The 18,738-nt window shown below is 40.4% G+C and overlaps 1 protein-coding gene across 3 annotated transcripts in view; it reads right to left on the reverse strand.

Annotated features, from left to right (window-relative positions):
* grhl2b (grainyhead-like transcription factor 2b) overlaps positions 1–17,864 on the reverse strand; it is a 38,220-nt gene extending 20,356 nt beyond the window's left edge. For 2 of the 3 annotated variants that reach the window (XM_072914103.1, XM_061967013.2), the window contains exons 1-7: positions 17,732–17,864; positions 10,117–10,306; positions 9,874–9,941; positions 9,454–9,799; positions 8,138–8,196; positions 7,901–8,057; positions 3,595–3,706 (exon numbers count right to left, since the gene is read on the reverse strand). In XM_072914103.1, coding sequence (XP_072770204.1) covers positions 3,595–3,706; positions 7,901–8,057; positions 8,138–8,196; positions 9,454–9,799; positions 9,874–9,941; positions 10,117–10,306; positions 17,732–17,751 — 952 coding nt within the window. In that variant the 5' untranslated portion in view covers positions 17,752–17,864. Of the gene's footprint in view, positions 1–3,594; positions 3,707–7,900; positions 8,058–8,137; positions 8,197–9,453; positions 9,800–9,873; positions 9,942–10,116; positions 10,307–17,383; positions 17,653–17,731 lie in introns of those variants that run through there. The other variant, XM_072914104.1, reaches the window with a different exon arrangement.
* Between the last annotated feature and the right edge of the window lie 874 nt (positions 17,865–18,738).

Below are 18,738 nucleotides of genomic sequence, written 5' to 3' on the forward strand. Positions count from 1 at the left end.
CCCCCCGCGACCCCAAAAGGGACAAGTGGTAGAAAATGGATGGATGGATGGATGGATGTACATATTGCATCATTATGCCTCGTTTGTGGGTATATTTGAGCTCAATGGATTTCCTTTACTTATATCCTTTAATTTACATTTGCATGTCTCATGACACATTATCTATATGTAATATTGGCTACATTTCTCATAGTTGTTTGTGTGCCATGATGTTCCAGACCACAGCAAACATTACCCAGCTTGACAAAAATTTTAATAAATCCATTAGAAGAAGACAGCCTGCCGTTTCCTTTAACTTGGACACACACATCTATAACGTTGGCCATCCTAAGCCAGTAATTTCCAGGAGTTATCTCATCCTGTTAGAAGCCTCCATTTTTCTAATGATTTCCAATTTTGTAAAAATGTGTAGAATAAAAATTGAAATACAACATTTCTATAAACAAATATTTTCGTCAGCCTTTGATAGTAGGCTAATATAGCTCATATAGACACTTGCATCATGTGTTGCCTTCATTGTAAGACATATATAAGGCTTTTAATTTTTTGCGCCTCCAGACAGATTTGCTTTTATGGCTCTTTCAACATTTCAACACAAAGCGTATTTGCAAAGATTACATGTGCATGTATATATATTTTAATCCTAGCTCGAGCATCTTTGGAGGGATTATCATAAAAGTAGCAGATTTGCAAGGTATCTAAGGATTGCTATGATATGTTGTATGCTGCAAAAACCATCAGTAATTCTTTTTTTGTCTTTTTCAGCTCGATGGTGTCTTCCACCCCTCTCCCCCTGTCTGTGACCTCTGACCTAATCTCGACCACCCCCACAGAATCACTTCCTGGTTCCTGAACAGGTGCACAATGGTGGAAACAATTATACCCACCCCCACCCTAGTTTAAATAGGCTGATGTACTATACTATGATGTGGCCCAAAGGCACCAATGCACACATTTCTTCTTCCACTGCCATTCAAATCAGCTCTGCGGGCAGTTTCATGTTACAGGCAGCATCCAAGCTGCAGGCCCGTTCCTAATAAAAGGGGAGGTCGTCTGTGATTTAGCCTGCACACATTGAACCTTTCCCATTGAGCCATACTTTACAACCATTAAGCGATGTCTATTTATCTGGCCATCATTTTTAGTTAGAAAAAAATACATATTATCAATTAAAATTCTGAATAATTTAATTTATTTGAAAAAAATACATTTTAGAAAAAAACTTTAATTTGAAATAATCTGAAAAATTATAATAATTAAAAAAATAATACAAAAATTATATTCAGAATAATTCCCATTAGTATTCAAAAATACAACATTTTTTGATAAAACTTTAATAAAAAATCTGCATAGATTAGTAGTTTAAACAATTAAACAGTGTATAAATTGCAAACTGGTTGAATTGACATCGGTTTTGCAATTTCTTTGAAATATATAAAATATTCTGAAGAATTTTCATTATTTAAATTATTTACATTTTAAATAATCTGCCAAGATTTGTAGATTCAACAGTTAGACATAGTCAATCAATTGCAAACTGGTTGCATTCACATTGCCTATGTTAGTTGCATTATCATTTTTCATTTTACAAAATAGTTAAATATTTAGAAAAATGTTAAATGTATTTATATATAAACATTTTTGAAATAATATTTTCTTTTAAAAAACATGCTTATATTTGTAGCTTTAACAATCAAAAATTGTCTATAAATTGCATATTGGTTGAATTGACAATGCCTCCATTAGTTACATCTTCATTTTTAATTAAAAACAAATATATATATATATTCTGAATAATTTTTGGGTTTTTAAAAAAATATATATACAGTATTATCTAAATTTAATTTTGGACATTAGCATATATTTGTAGCTTTAACAATTGAACATTGTTTATAATTTGCAAACTGGTTGAATTGGCATTGCCTCTGTTAGTTGCGTCATCGTTTTAAATAAAAACCTTTTTTTTTTTTACAAAATTTTCAATAATTTAAATTATTTAAAAACTTTTTTTTTTCTATAAAAACCTTTCATTTGCAAAAATTTGCATGTATTTTTAGCTTTAACAATTGAACATAGTTTATCAATTGCAAACAGGTTGAATTGGCATGGTCTCTTGTTGCATCATCATGTTGCACTTGAAACATTTTCCATTATTCCGAATAACTTTTACTGTTGATTTTAAATATACCTAGTTAATTTTCAAAAATAGATGTGTAGCTTTAACAATTAAACATTTGTAAATAGCAAACTGATTGAATCAACATTGACTTTGTGAGTTACATCATCGTTTTTAATTGAATGAAAATATTCATAAATATTTTTTATAATTTTACATATTAATTTACAAAAGGAAATACATTTTAAAAATAGTTTAATTTAAATATTTTGATCCTACATATTTATGTACCTTTAACAATGAAAATAGTCCATTTAAAAACTGGTTGAATCAAGAGTGCCTCTGTTAGTGGCAGACAAGTGGCACACTGCATTTTGCTCAAGATGCGATTAATCAACAATCAATAACAGAAAATTGATATTACTTTCATGATTAGTATGCCCTATGTTCATTTTTAAGATCAACAATATATTTTACTGACATAAAAAGCGCAATAAAACATTTGATTTCAGGCTCTATTGTGAGGTTTTGCTGTTTCCTAAAATCCTATACCACATTATTCACCATTAATATGGTTGAACCTCCAAATATGAACGCCTCTAAAAGACGTAGAATCGTCACTTCAGACTTCTGCAAAACTCCTAAGTTAAGAACGTAGACATGTGACTCAAAACATTGCCTGTACTGTTAAGGAGGTTGACGATGGTCACAGTTTGACCCTGGAACAGACTATTTGTCAATTTGCTATGAGAAAGGTTGATAGTTTGATTGGAATGTGTTTGACGTCAGAGGTGTGATGACTACATTTAATTACGCCACATATCTTAGATGAACATTTCAATTAGGAAAGTATTATTTGTTAACGGACAGTGTGTCTTCACATTCCACTCCCTGTCCTGACAAGCTGCGTGCGTGTGTGTGCGTGCGTGCGTGTGTGTGTGTGCGTGTGTGTGTGTGTGTGTGTGTGTGTGTGTGTGTGTGTGTGTGTGCGTGCGTGCGTGCGTGCGTGCGTGTGTGTGTGCGTGCGTGTGTGTGTGTGTGTGTGTGTGTGTGTGCGTGCGTGCGTGTGTGTGTGTGCGTGTGTGTGTGTGTGTGTGTGTGTGTGTGACATACCGTACCTTTGACTTTTCTGTCAGCTTCGACAGGCCCAAACTTGTCTAATGCAAACACGTTTCTCACATCAACACGTCACCAAAAGAATGGTTAAAATCGAATGATTAAGCACCCAAAAAAAGGGTGTTGCAATGTTTTTCCCCAAAATGTTGTCAATTTCCCTGTAATTTTTTTCCACCGACAATTCTCGATTAAAGGATTGCCGATGGTGGGCAGCTGATCAGCCTCAGGCACTTAGTTAGTTTGGGTGGGGGCTTGTTTGCACTTGGTGTGGCCATGCTTTTATTCTCCCTCCACTTTATAAGCTTAGTACACATTCCAGCAATTAAAAGAGAAAATCTGTCTCTTCTGTTTTAGGGACTTACCGATGTCCAGGACCCTCTGCTTGGCCGTGTGCTGCCGAGAGTGCCAGTACTTCCAGTATTTAAGCTGCTCGTCCCGGTTCTTGTCCTCGCTGAACACCACCATGATCACGCTCTGGACAGAGCAACACGATGGATGTCAATTTAAAAGAAGGTCAGGTTGAAAAATAAATAAATAAATTATAATCCTTGCAATACTGCTTTCTACCTGGGGGGGGCGAGCATGAGTTTGTAGTATGTACTGTAATTGTATTACTCATTACAGTCGCACCTCGGTTTTCTGCAGCAAAATTCAGTTTTCGTTCACCCAGGTTTTGCCTTAGTTTTTATTTACCATCTTAGTTATCATACAGTTAAAAATGGCGCCTAACAAACTACTTTGTTTGCCCGCGTATGCTTCTGCCGAATCAAGCGGCCAAAACAAAGAATCCCCGTGTTGGCGACTCAGAGTCTTTGCGCTTTTTTAATCCACCAGGGGCCCAAAGAAAGTTGTGAGTGCCAGACCTTTAATTGAGTAGGTGAGATACACTATTGAATTCAAGAAAGAACTTGTAGGAAAGTACGAATGTGGCGCCCGCGTAGCTCTCCACTCAAGGCCATCTTCGCCAACAAGAGTCTGAATTAAATATAGTTAAAACTTATTTAACTTTATTTTTATATATTTTATTAGTCATTTATATGTATTTAGCATTGTTTTCTGCGTGTAAAACTATAAGTATTCCCTAAAAAGTATTAATAATTATGGCTGTCTGTAGCGGGTTGATTGGGATTACATGATTTCTTATGAATTTCTTATGATTCGGTTTTTGCCTGACGTTTTGGAATGAAAACGTAGGTACCGCTATATGTCATTGTTTATAACTTAATACAATTGGCTGCAATTTACGATTATTTTAATAGGCAACTAGTCAGCAATTATTTTCTCGAGTAGTCTAGATAAATATTTGTTATCTGATCATATGTACATTTTTGAGTCCACAACTCATTTTCAAAAGCTATTTGTGTGAACTGTAACAATTAAAACATAAATTACTATGGTTTTAGTTTACTACTGTTGAGAGAGTGAAAATATAAACAAATACTTACAGTGCATCCAAAAAGTATACACAGCGCTTCACTTTGTCCAGATTGTTATGTTACAGCCTTATTCCAATGTAGAATAAATTAATTTTTTTCTCAAACTTCTACACACAAGACCCCATGATGACAATGTGAAAGGCTTTTTTTAATTTTTATTTTGCACATGGTTTTAAAATAAAATAAAATCACATGTACATAAGTAAGTTATCAATACTTTGGCAGAAATTACAGCCTCAAGTATTTTTGAATACGATGCCACAAGCTTGGCACATCTATCTTTCGGCAGTTTCATCCATTCCTCTTTGCCCGTTCCTCTTTGAAGCAGCTCTTAAGCTCCATCAAGTTGGATGGGAAGCGTTGGTTTTCATCCAGGATGTCTCTGTACATTGTTGCATTCATATTTCCCTCCATCCTGACTAGTCTCCTAGTTTGCACCACTGAAAAACATCCCCACAGCATGATGCTGCCACCACCATGCTTCACTGTAGGGATGGTATTGACCTGGTGACGAGCGGTGCTTGGTTTCTTCCAAACATGACGGCTGGCATTCACGGCAAAGAGTTCAATCTTTGTCTCCTCAGACCGGAGAATTTTGTTTCTCATGGTCTGAAAATATTTCAGGTGCATTTTGGCAAACCTTTTACTATAAAATGGCTTCTGTCAGGCCACTATACCATAAAGGCCTGATTGATGGATTGCTGCAGAGATGGTTGTCGTTCCGGAAGGTTCTCCTCTCTCCACAGAGGAATGCTGTAGCTCTGACTAGAGTGACCATCGGGTTCTTGGTCAACTCCCTGACTAGACTAAGATGAATGCAGCAATGTACAGAGACATACTGGGTGAAAACCAACACTTCCCATCCAACCTGATGGAGCTTGAGAGGTGCTGCAAAGACAAATTGGCAAAACTGCCCAAAGATAGGTGTGCCAAGCTTGTGGCATCGTATTCAAAACGACTTCAGGTTGTAATTGCTGCCAAAGATTCATCAACAAATTATTGAGCAAAGTATGTGAATACTTATGTACATGCATTTTTTTTATTTTTTTTATTTTGATGAATTTGCAAAAAAATTAAACAATACCTTTGTCATTATGGGGTATTGTGTTTAGAATGTTGAGGACAACAATGGATTTATTCCATTTTGGAACAAGGCTGTAACGCAACAAAATGTGGAAAAAGTGAAGCACTGTGAATACTTTCTAGATGCACTGTAAAATGCTGCTTCTGCCTCCCGACTAACCCTGAAGAGCGGGTGGAGCTTAGCGGTACAAGAATGGCACCATCAAATAAATAACTCCATAGTGATATATCAAATCAAAATGTTAAGCAACAATAGCAAATCTCCGTCAACATTGTTTTTATTGTCCACTATGTCGACTAATCATTACAGCCATTACAGCCCTAATTACTACCATTGAGACTGTGGAGGGCAGCACTATTTAACTGAATTGTTTGGGAGACCACATTTTCAAAAAGATAAGGACGGGGGCGGGGGAAGCCTCTACCCTTCGCTATTAGTCTTATTTGACATATTCCGGAGAACCAGCATCCTCTACGATGGACATTTGATTTTTGTCCATTTTATTTTTTCAGGTTACAAGAGCGCTCTTCTGTTTTGAAGAATCTGCCGCAAATTACAGTAGTTGAATGGCCCAAATGATAAAAAAAGAGAGGACCTAAGATGGAACCTTGAGGAACACCACTAGTACAACTAAATAAGTGTCACGTGGGGGTCGCATCTTACTGCAGGGTTCGTTCTCTCGGGATGCAGACGGAAAACTCCGGACGAAGCGTGAGGTAGGAGATGATTTATTTCTCATAAATCATAGCACCAACCAAAAACAGGAAACAAGCAAAAGGAAAACGTGCCGATCGCACGTGAAGCTAAGGTAACCACTTAGCACATGAATCATAAACTAGGAAACAAGAATACCAACGTAACTGTTGCAAATAGCAAACAATGAAGCCGGACAGAGTGTGGCGAGCAACGTGAATAAACAGCTCTCTGATTAGTGCCCGGCAGCAGGTGAACATGCCGAACACTAACCAGAGGCAGGTGAAACCAATCATTACCCATGGTGACCAAAACAAACCCAGGAGTGCACAAAACAGGAACTAAGGGAGTCCAAAACTAACAGAACATGACTAAACAAAAAAAGATCCGGCCCACGTATCATGACAATAAGTTGAACAGAAGACTGTTGGCTGCAACTTAAGTAAACAAGCTACAGTAACACCTTAATTACATAAATCACATTACGAAAAAGATGTGTAAAAGCCAAAAAAGTGAAGACTTGAAGGGGTTCCTTGAGAAGCGCCTCAGCTATGTAAATCACAAGTTCAGACCACTGTTTTCTGTTTGCTAGCAAGGTTAATATGTAAATGCAAATGTGTTAACAGTGGTCCAGGTTCCTCTAGACCTACTCAGTGGCCTTGTGGTTAGAATGTCTGCCCTGAGATCAGTAGGTCGTGAGTTCAAATCCCAGCCGAGTCATACCAAAGACTATAAAAATGGGACCCATTACCTCCCTGCTTGGCACTCAGCATCAAGGGTTGGAATTGGGGGTTAAATCACCAAAATGATTCCCGAGCGCGGCCGCCGCTGCTGCTCAGTGCTCCCCTCACCTCCCAGGGGATGGAACAAGGGGATGAATTAAATGCAGAGGGTAATTTCACCACACCTAGTGTGTGTCTGACTATCAGTGGTACTTTCACTTTTTAACTTTACAACACAAGAACTCCAGTGTTTTTAGGAATTTGCTGCCTAAATGTTAGTCTCCCAAGTTTTGAACTTAACTCGAGGACCTGCATGGTGTCATTCATTGGCCCCACAGGCCGCCAGTTGTATAGAACTGGTGTAGTCCCAGTTCAAATGCGGATGTGAGTATACTGAAGATAACAGTAAGTAGCCTGCTAGCTAACAAACGGTCTAACAAACAAAAAGTCTCAAATTTAAAAATGTTTTAACTTTTGGCCTTGGCAGAAGTCTGTGCTTTAGTTCTTCATTTTACCCTCTTTATTGCAACTCAGACCAGGAGAATACTGCACAATGCTAAGTAAGTTAGCATTTATGTTTTTGGCAATTGCTAGCATCAGGTTTTGAACTGGAAATGGAGAAATGTACTGTGAACTGGAATTATTTCATGCAATGTCACTACACAAAGCTAAAAGATTAAGGGTGACCATGTTAAATTATGGAAAATCCTATTCAAAGAGAGATGGCGCTCACCCGAACTTTGCTAATGGGGTGACGCAGGCGCTTGTTGGCGCTGCGCTCATTGAGCGTCACGGCGTAGAACTGGCCCTTGTTCAGGTACGTCATGGGGCCCTCGCCCTGCTTCTGGCGCAGCGAGCGTGTGGCGTCCAGCGTGTACTGGAAGCTGTCACTGTGCCACGCACAAAAAAACATACATTGTCAAACACACAAAAACGCTCTTTTATATTTGCATACTGCGTGGTGACTTACACTCTCTCCTGCTGGAACAAAAAGTCGTCTGAAGCTAGAGAAGAAGGCGTGTGGTACTTCTGTGGAAAAATACAGGGAGAGGAAGGTCTTTTAGCCCAAAAAAGGAACTGTCCACACATTGTTATACAGCCTTTTCTACATTCAGGTCAAATTCAAGCACATTTAAAGACTTTCTCAGTACTTTACAGTTGTTATAATTACCTATTTATATGGATATATGCTAAACATTTTCTATCACATTAAAACTGATGACGCTGTATTGAAACACAGTTGTGATTAATAATAGCAAAGGGAGATGACTTTACCTTGTACATGCAGTGTTATGTATATTACTTTTTTTTTTGCATTTCATTCATTTAAGCTGCCCATGACATGATTATTGTTTTATTGTAATAGTTAGAGCATTTCCTAATTGTTATGAATAAACAATTAACAATAGTTTAAATCAACATTTCTGGGTGCAACATTTCAATAAGATGGAATGAGTAACTATGCTAGAATCTGGCTCATTTACAATCTGTAAATCCATCAATGTGCACTGTCCTGATAAAACAATTAATATTTTTTAATTAGCTGCATTTTTAAGAATATATGTATAACAGCTTTTGGGCATTTTATTTTCAAGTGTTTTTTTGGTTTTTTTACCTAGAATGTCCTCAAAGGTGCCTTTAAAAAAATTATGTTAGTAGTAGGGCTGTCAAAAATTATATAAGTTAACACATGTGATTAATTACAAACAATTATCCTATTTTTCATGTATATACACAGATTAATCACACAATTTATTTTGTCTGCACATGCTTCTTTACCTTAACCGTGAATGGTTACCTTCAAGGCGGCGCGGAGTTGCTACACCGCCTGTTGTGCTTGCTGGCAAATTTTGTTTCTAAATAAACCGAGACAAGACTTTAAATTAAAAGGTTACCAAGTTTTTTTTGCAAATAAATGAGGTGCATTCAAGTAATGCACCTAAAAATGTTCCTGTATGACATTCTGACAATAAAATTGCATTTATGTCTAAATATTCAATTTAAATTGTGCAAGCAAGTTAATCCTAATTAATCATGATTAATCCAAATTCATTATGATTATTCCAAATGCTAAAGTGTGATTAATTTGATTTAAAAAAAAGAATAATTTGACAACACTAGTTAGTAGTTATAGCAGTATCAGTTTGTACTTTGTTTAGATAGAAAATGTTATGTATTTAAAGATCTTAACAGCAGTTTCTGCACAATTAAAGAAAAAAAACCATTACATTTGAAGCATTCAAAATCCTGTACTCCGTTAACAAAAACAATCATCAGTCTTCCCACCGCGTCCCTGTCCTCGTCAAAGGGGCTGTCCGGCGGACTCTGCTGGTCCTCCTTCGCGTAGGCGCTGTGACTGATGGTGGTCACCCCGTAGGGGCTCTGCTCGTAGACCACTCTCGCCGGCTCCTCCCCGTCTGTGCGGTAGTGCAGCCCAGCACCGGCCATGTAGACCGGGGCGTACGCCTCGGCCTTCACCAGGGCCACAGAGGCCGCGCCTCCTTCCCCGGCAAACTGCTCGCGTTTGGCGTCGGGTTGCTCCGTGTTGAGCGACAAGTTGACGGGGACGGTCTTGAGGACCTGGACGCGGTTGTCCAAGGTCTCCACATCACCACCGCTAGGCAAAGTATTCCTGGATAAACACATTGCGTTAGCTGTGACGCTACAACAAAACACCAGCATTGCTTTGTGTGTTTATTTGCTGACCTTTTTTCCTGTTCGTCTGTTATTTCTACAACTTTGGGAGCAGATAGGACTCTCTTATCTTTGGGGACCTGGAAGGCAACAAGGGGGACATTAGTGAATGTATATTATCATTCTTCTGAAGACAAACTGTCAGAAATAGTGTACTAAAATACACCACATTTGTAATTATTTGGGTATTTTTCCTACCGTTCTAGAACCTAAAATCTGTGGTTAGGGTGAAGTTCTACAGCAGCAGGAAGTTACCTTGTAGTAGTCGTAGAGAAGGCCCAGGGCGTTGGCGCTGTCCTCGTCGCCGTTGATGCTCATCATGGCCTTGGTGGCGGCCGTCAGCGGGTTCTCCAGGTACGTCCGCCACGCCTCATCCTCGCTGGTGTAGGCCCGCCGCACTGTCGGGAAGGAGTTCTCGTTGGGGACCACCACCACCAGACGCTTGCTGTTGAGACACACACCACCAAAACTTTAAAGCTGTCCAGTATCGGACAAAAGTGAGTACCGTATTTTCCGCACCATAAGCCGCCCTGGGTTATAAGCCGCGCCTTCAATGAACGGCATATTTCAAAACTTTGTCCACCTATAAGCCGCCCCGTGTTATAAGCCGCATCTAACTGCGCTAAAGGGAATGTCAAAAAAACAGTCAGATAGGTCAGTCAAACTTTAATAATATATTCAAAACCAGCGTGATGTGGGCGCGCATGGAGTCGTATATCAACATGGACGGAGCTGCGTGAAAAAAGCCACCCGGCCTCTTCGCGTAAACTTCCCTTAACCACTCGCTCATCTTTTCTTCATCCATCCATCCCTTCAAGTTAGCTTTTATGATGACGCCGGCTGGAAAGGTCTCTTTTGGCAAGGTCTTCCTTTTGAATATCACCATGGGTGGAAGTTTCTGGCCATTAGCATGGCAAGCTAGAACCACAGTGAAGGATGACTTCTCATTCCCTGTGGTGCGAATATTCACCGTACGTGCTCCCGTTGTATCCACAGTGCGGTTCACAGGAATATCAAAAGTCAGTGGAACCTCGTCCATGTTGATAATGTTCTCTGGCCGGATCTTTTTTTCAGCTATCTTGTTTTTACAATATGCACGGAAAGTAGCCAACTTTTCTTGAAAGTCTTTAGGCAGTTGCTGTGAAATAGTAGTCCGTGTGCGGATGGAGAGATTGTGTCTTTTCATGAACCGGAAACCTGTCGCTTAGTAGGAGCCATTTTGTGGTCTTTACAGATGTAAACACACAAAGGAAATGAAACGTAATATCCGCGCCCTTCTTCTTCTTCTACGGGGGCGGGTGGTTGCTTACAGTAGAAGAAGAAGCGCTTCCTCTTCTATGGGGGCGGGTGCTTACCTTGGCGGTTGCTTGCCGTAGAAGAAGAAGCGCTTCCGCTTCTACGGGGAAAAAAGATGGCGGCTGTTTACCGTAGTTGCGAGACCTAAACTTTATGAAAATTAATCTTAATATTAATCCATATATAAAGCGCACCGAGTTATAAGCCGCACTGTCAGCTTTTGAGTAAATTTGTGGTTTTTAGGTGCGGCTAATAGTGCGGAAAATACGGTACACCACACACATTTCAGCAGGTGGTTTTATTATATCCCCATAAAGGACAATGCTGTAGGGCAGGGACATTCAACTAAACTGTTTTTGGGGCCGAACTCCTACCCTTGCTATTAATCTTATTTTGTTTATTCATCTTCTACAGTAGACATTTGATTTTGGTCTATTTGTTTTATCAGAGTTACAGAAACTCTTTTTTTAAGGAGGGGACAGAAAAACTGTCAAAAATCATCTCTATGAGAGCATTCTGGTATTTTTAGGAATCTGCTGTAAAACACAAGTTTGTTTAACTGCCCAAAATTATGTAAAAGAGAGGACCTAAAATAGAACCTTGAGGAACACCGCTAGTACAACTAAAGAAATTTCTCTGGCACTGTTCCCCTAGCATTCAAAAAGGCGGTTATTCATCCTCTGCTCAAAAAGACCTAACCTCGATCCTGACCTCATGGTAAACTACCGGCCGGTGTCCCACCTTCCGTTTATTTAGAAAATCCTCGAAAAATGTGTTGCACAGCAGCTAAATGAACACTTAGCTTCTAACAATCTCTGTGAATGTCAAGACTTGGACTGTGGAGTTTTTGTTTTCCCAAGATGCAAGAGAATTTGGATCGGACATGGCTTGAAGGTGGGTACATGATTTATTAAACTACAAAGAAAAGATCAAACAAAAAGCGCGCACAGGGGCGGAGGTACAAAACTAGACTATAAAACACAAAACTTGCACATTGGCAGAAACTATGAACAATTAAACAAAACACTAACTGTGGCTTAATAAACAAACTTACTGTGGCATGGGATCGTGAACAGGGCTTGAAACGCGAGGATAGCAGGGTGAGAAAGGCTATGACTCCAGGACGAACAACAGAAAATGAAAAGCTTAAATAACACAAACATGATTAACAACAGGTGCTTGACTCAAAACAGGTGCGTGACATGACAGGTGAAACTAATGGGTAACTATGGTGACAAGACAAGGGAGTGAAAAGCCAGAAACTAAACAAAACATGACTAAGACAAAACATGATTACACAGACATGACAGTGAACCCTTTCAATCCAGTTTCATGGCAAATCACTCTACGGAGACAGCCCTCGCAAAAATGACTAATGATCTATTGCTAACGATGGATTCTGATGCGTCTTCCATGTTGCTGCTTCTTGATCTTAGCGCTGCTTTTGATACCGTCGATCACAATATTTTATTAGAGCGTATCAAAACACGTATTGGTATGTCAGACTTAGCTTTGTCGTGGTTTAACTCTTATCTTACTGACAGGATGCAGTGCGTCTCCCATAATAATGTGACCTCAGACTATGTTAAGGTAACGTGTGGAGTTCCTCAGGGTTCGGTTCTTGGCCCTGCACTCTTTAGTATTTACATGCTGCCGCGAGGCGACATCATACGCAAATACGGTGTTAGTTTTCATTGTTATGCTGATGACACCCAACTCTACATGCCCCTAAAGCTGACCAACACGCCGGATTGTAGTCAGCTGGAGGCGTGTCTTAATGAAATTAAACAATGGATGTCCGCTAACTTCTTGCAACTCAACGCCAAGAAAACGGAAATGCTGATTATCGGTCCTGCTAAACACAGACATTTATTTAATAATACCACCTTAACATTTGACAACCAAACAATTACACAAGGCGAATCAGTAAAGAATCTGGGTATTATCTTCGACCCAACTCTCTCGTTTGAATCACACATTAAGAGTGTTACTAAAACGGCCTTCTTTCATCTCCGTAATATCGCTAAAATTCGTTGTATTTTATCCACTAGCGACGTTGAGATCATTATTCATGCGTTCGTTACGTCTCGTCTCGACTACTGTAACGTATTATTTTCGGGTCTCCCTATGTCTAGCATTAAAAGATTACAATTGGTACAAACTGCGGCTGCTAGACTTTTGACAAGAACAAGAAAGTTTGATCATATTACGCCTATACTGGCTCACCTGCACTGGCTTCCTGTGCACTTAAGATGTGACTTTAAGGTTTTACTACTTATGTATAAAATACTACACGGTCTAGCTGCGTCCTATCTTGTCGATTGTATTGTACCATATGTCCCGGCAAGAAATCTGCGTTCAAAGAACTCCGGCTTATTAGTGATTCCCAGAGCCCCATAAAAGTCTGCGGGCTATAGAGCGTTTTCTATTCGGGCTCCAGTACTATGGAATGCCCTCCCTGTAACAATTAGAGATGCTACCTCAGTAGAAGCATTTAAGTCCCATCTTAAAACTCATTTGTATACTCTAGCCTTTAAATAGACCCCCCTTTAGACCAGTTGATCTGCCGTTTCTTTTCTTTTCTCCTCTGCTCCCCTCTTCCTTGTGGAGGGCGGGGGGCACAGGTCCGGTGGCCATGGATGAAGTGCTGGCTGTCCAGAGTCGGGACCCGGGGTGGACCGCTCGCCTGTGCATCGGCTGGGAACATCTCTGCGCTGCTGACCCGTCTCCGCTCGGGATGGTGTCCTGCTGGCCCCACTATGGACTGGACTCTTACTATTATGTTGGATCCACTATGGACTAGACTCTCACAATATTATGTCAGACCCACTCGACATTCATTGCATTCGGTCACCCCTAGAGGGGGGGGGGGGGGGGGGGGGGGGGGTTTACCCACATATGCGGTCCTCTCCAAGGTTTCTCATAGTCATTCACATCGACGTCCCACTGGGGTGAGTTTTTCCTTGCCCTTATGTGGGCTTTGTACCGAGGATGTCGTTGTGGCTTGTGCAGCCCTTTGAGACACTTGTGATTTAGGGCTATATAAATAAACATTGATTGATTGATTGATATGTTCTTCACAGAAAATGAGCCAAAGTCAGTGAGTCTCAGTTTGAAAAATTAATTAAGTGTATAATTTTTCTTTTAATAAAAAATGAAAATGGGTCCCACAGACCCGAACACCACACAAGGGTTAAAACAGGGGTGTCAAACTCATTTCAGCTCAGGGGCCGCATGGAGGAAAATCTATTACCAAGTGGGCTGGAGTGGTAAAATCATGGCATGATAACTTAAAAATAAAGACAACTCCAGGTTGTTTTCCTTGTTTTACTTTGGCCAAAAATAGAACAAGCCCATTCTGAAAACATACAAATCACAAATAATCCTCTGGACAAAACACTTCAAGTTTGCTGAAAATTCTGAGGAAATTGGTGCAGCTTGAAAAACACAATGAGCTTAGACTCTCTCTCAGTGTATCAACAAAGCCAGGATTAAACTTTAAATCACAGTCTTTCTGGGATTGAACAAAACATACAACATGTAAACTCTTCTAGGTATCAAATACCTCCTTTGTCATATCCACGTATCAATGTAGTGCTAACTTAACAAACCGTAAGAAACGGAGGTAAAAACTTTCAAACTTAAGTTTTCTCGTTTTTGACAGAGACATTATGGGGGAGTAAGGGTGCCAAATAACGATGGTTCAAAGCAGACGACATAAAACGGCAGGTTTTAAGTTTCATTTGGGCCGAGGAAGAAGAGCTGCAGCCACGCTTTACTTTGTACTTCTTGCTAGTCCTGACAGAATTGCTATTGTGACATCCAGTGGACGCATTTAGAACAGCAGTTTCTTTCATTCAATCCCCAAAAAATGCCGCTCATTTTAATACTTGGCAAACTCATCACGCGGGCCGGATAAAATCTATTTGTTTGACACCCCTGGTTTAAAAAAGTATCTTTCTTAAGAGTGTATAAATCCACGCTATTCCATTTCAATATATTTTATGATAGCTTGTATATTCGCCCCTCAACCTTTCAAAATATGCCTAAATCTACACTAATACATGTAAATAAACAGGAGCCTAATGGGTCTTTTGCCCGTCACCTGAAACCCGGATTGCAACCCAGCAATGGGAAGTAAACTAGACATCCTTGAGAGTAGTCAGTGTACAGCTTATACAGAAATAAAGTACCGAAGGCCCCAGATTTAGCCCACTAAGTACCACGATAGCGATAGTAGGTATAAGAATGTAGCATGTTGGAATTCATGTTACGCCTCAATGAACCGCAGCTCTTCCAGCACTTGTGCACGCTATCATCACCATGCCTGACTGTAGGCCAGACTAGGGCTGGGCGATATATCGAATATACTCGATATATCGCGGGTTTGTCTCTGTGCGATATAGAAAATGACTATATCGTGATATTCGAGTATACGTTCTCACGCAGTTGCTTTTAGTTACGGGCATTACACTACAGGCGTTTTCCACTCTTTCTAGTCTCTCCTTCTCACAGAGACGTAAAAAAAGCGCACCTTCTTACATACGTCACATACTGTCACGTGTGCAACGTCATACGCCCTCGCAAAGCAGAGGTAGCGGCATGGTAACATTAGCAGTGATGCTAGCGGAGAGGTGCGAGTGGTAATACGAGAGAAAGAAGGTGCGAATCTGGTAACAAATGAAGGAAGAATTAATTCCCAAGAAAAACAGCACGAGGTCCATCGTCTGGCGGTGGTTTGGCTTCAAGCAGGAATATGTTGAACAAGTATGCGGCAAAAGCGTTGCTACAAAAAGTAGCAACACTGCTAATGTGTAGCATCATTTGAAAAGTCACCCGCGAGAGAATGAAGAGAAACTCTGCATGTCAACATCTCAACACCAACAAAATGCCCAAGCAACAATTTCCACATTAACTCCGTATGAAACAAATAGTCAACAACAGAAGGAGATAACGACTGCAGGAACCTACCACATAGCGAAGGACATACACTATTTGATTTCCTATTATGCAGCTCATTTTTATTAGACAGTTATGGAACTATCTTGTGTGACATCATGCACAAAAGTACACTTTATTTGTTTTAAACTATTGTAGTGGCGTTCTGTGCGAAAAATGCACTTTAATTTAAAGTTGTTTTGATATGTCATCTTAGTGACATCATGCACAAAAGTGCACTAATAGCTTGTTTTAAAATGTCTCTGACAATCGTGCACTTTCTGTTTTGGAAATGACATGAATGTATGTACCACTGCTTAATAACTGTTTAATAAATACAGTTTTGGTAAATTGACTAAGTTGTGATTTCCCTCTCTGCATGAAAGTTTAAAATGAGCATATATTAATGCAGTATTTACAAGAATGTTTTAATGTAGACATATAGAATCATCATACTGGTGTGATTATATGCATCAAGTGTTCATTCAAGGCTTAGGCAAAATATCGAGATATATATCGTGTATCGCGACATGGCCTAAAAATATCGAGATATTAATAAAAGGCACACATCTCTTCCTGGGACCTAGGCCAGACTCCATTTACCTTGCTACTCACTTGTGTTGCCGTACTTTAGCACGGCTGCGAAACTATGAGGGCTGTACTCACTTTAGTGAGATAGTGTAAGTGTGTTCGTGTACATGTGTGTAAACATGTGGGTCGGACCCTCCCTCTTTAGTGTATACGTTGTGTTTGGCGCAGATCACAGTGCAGTTAAACACTCGTTGTTGTCACAACATAGTCTCCGAGCGTGGCCAACCAGGATGGGGACGTGTCAACCATGCCACACATCCAGCGATATCAGCATACTGCGTTAGAAGTACGCCTTTGGATAACACCATAGCCCGCCCCCGGGGCCTTTTGTGTGCCTGCCGTTACAGGAATGGCGCTTTAAAGCAGAATGATTCAGACTGCAAGTGTTGCACATTTCAATAAAGCGATGACACTGTTGACACATCCTGCGTTTTAACTTACAGACTTTGTGTCTCCATGCACACATCTCTTCCTGGGACCTTATCTTGGTAACCATGGTAACCATTTGACCCTCCACACTAGCTGATGGAATGAGATGGGCATTCGCTATCCCCAGTGCGAGGCACCTGTTGCAGGATGACGTCTGCATGCAACATCAACTCCCATGTTGTTAAAACCATGAATTCTATAGCCAAATAACTACATTCAAGCTTATTTGTTTGCTCACACATTGCACAAAAATAACTTTCAACCGCACCTCGTTTGCTATTTGGTATAGTCCCCAGCATGTTTACACGGCAGTCACTTTTAGAGTACACATGGAGTGCAAAAGCAAAATAGATCCACGCCATGCATTCGTGAAGGTATTTCCTTTTTCCTGAAAAATGGCGAATTGCCCTCCCCTCGTTCGTGTCCCCGCATCACGCGTGACCCACGAAGGGATGCAACCACAATAATCAGCAACTCCATTCCTTAAATGCAACCTGACTTTTCCTATTTTTTTCGCCCCCCCCCCCCCCCGCCAAATCAATCCAAAAAGCCAGAAAAGTCGATCCCCATACGGTCCATAGTGTCAAAGATCGTCTCCACGGGCGCGATCACTTACTTGTCTGCCTCCTGTGACATATTTCGCCTCCTCTACGCTTCTGCCTGGTGGAACTGGACTTTCAAGTCGGAGCAGGTGATAAGAGGGAGCGAGTTGCCAGAAGTTGGTGTACAGGTAAATCGACTTTTTTTGTTGTCGCAACCCCCCCTCCTGTCCTGCCCCCTCCCTCTCCTCTTTTCCGCGCCAACTCCGCAGGTAAAAGCCGCGTTTGTGTGTGTTTTTTTTTTGTTTTTTTGTTTGTTTGTTTTTTACTCCCGTCCTATCATTCCGATCGCATGCACTTTTTCAACCACTTCAAGATGATTAATACGCACGCCGAGCAATGTGATGTTTGTATTTGGCGTTAAACGCTTGGATTGGAAACATTCTTTCACAGAAGGTGAGGTCACCGCTGATTGGCTCGCCACTGTGCAGACCTGCCTCCTGATTGGCTGGTGGCCCAGGCAAGGTAGTTAATAACCCCGCCCCTCTTTAAACTGCTCCTTGTGTGTATATGAGTGTGTGTTATCAGACCGAAGGCAGGGAGGAGGCCTGTCATTAGTTGACACAATGGCTTTGTCCCCCTTAATGAAGCCATTGTGCGAGGAGATCCCAATGTTTGGGATCTACCTCCATCTGCAAATAAAGTGCATGTTTGCTTCCTATACAATCCCAGCTCGCATCGTTGTCTTCTCATGTTGATGCCAATGTGACCCTGTTCTGTGGCAGCAATGCATCAGTACCTGTAAAATGTGCCGAAGATGCACATTTTTGTAACAAAAATTGCACTTCTATCAAGTAATCTGACATTTTGCACACAAGTAAGAACCATATGAAAAAAAATGCATATATGCCATATTCCAAATTGCACATTCTGGTAATTTTGCACACAAAATGGACTATATTTGGATTGTATCACCTGATAAAAAAATAAAGTAACAATAACAGTGAAGCTACGGTGGATTAAAAACTGTTGCAAAACAAATGAAATATTCTAGCCATTTTTGTACAAATGTATATAAATTAGT

The sequence above is a fragment of the Nerophis lumbriciformis genome, linkage group LG11, assembly GCF_033978685.3.
Source record: "Nerophis lumbriciformis linkage group LG11, RoL_Nlum_v2.1, whole genome shotgun sequence".
Lineage (NCBI taxonomy): Eukaryota > Metazoa > Chordata > Actinopteri > Syngnathiformes > Syngnathidae > Nerophis > Nerophis lumbriciformis.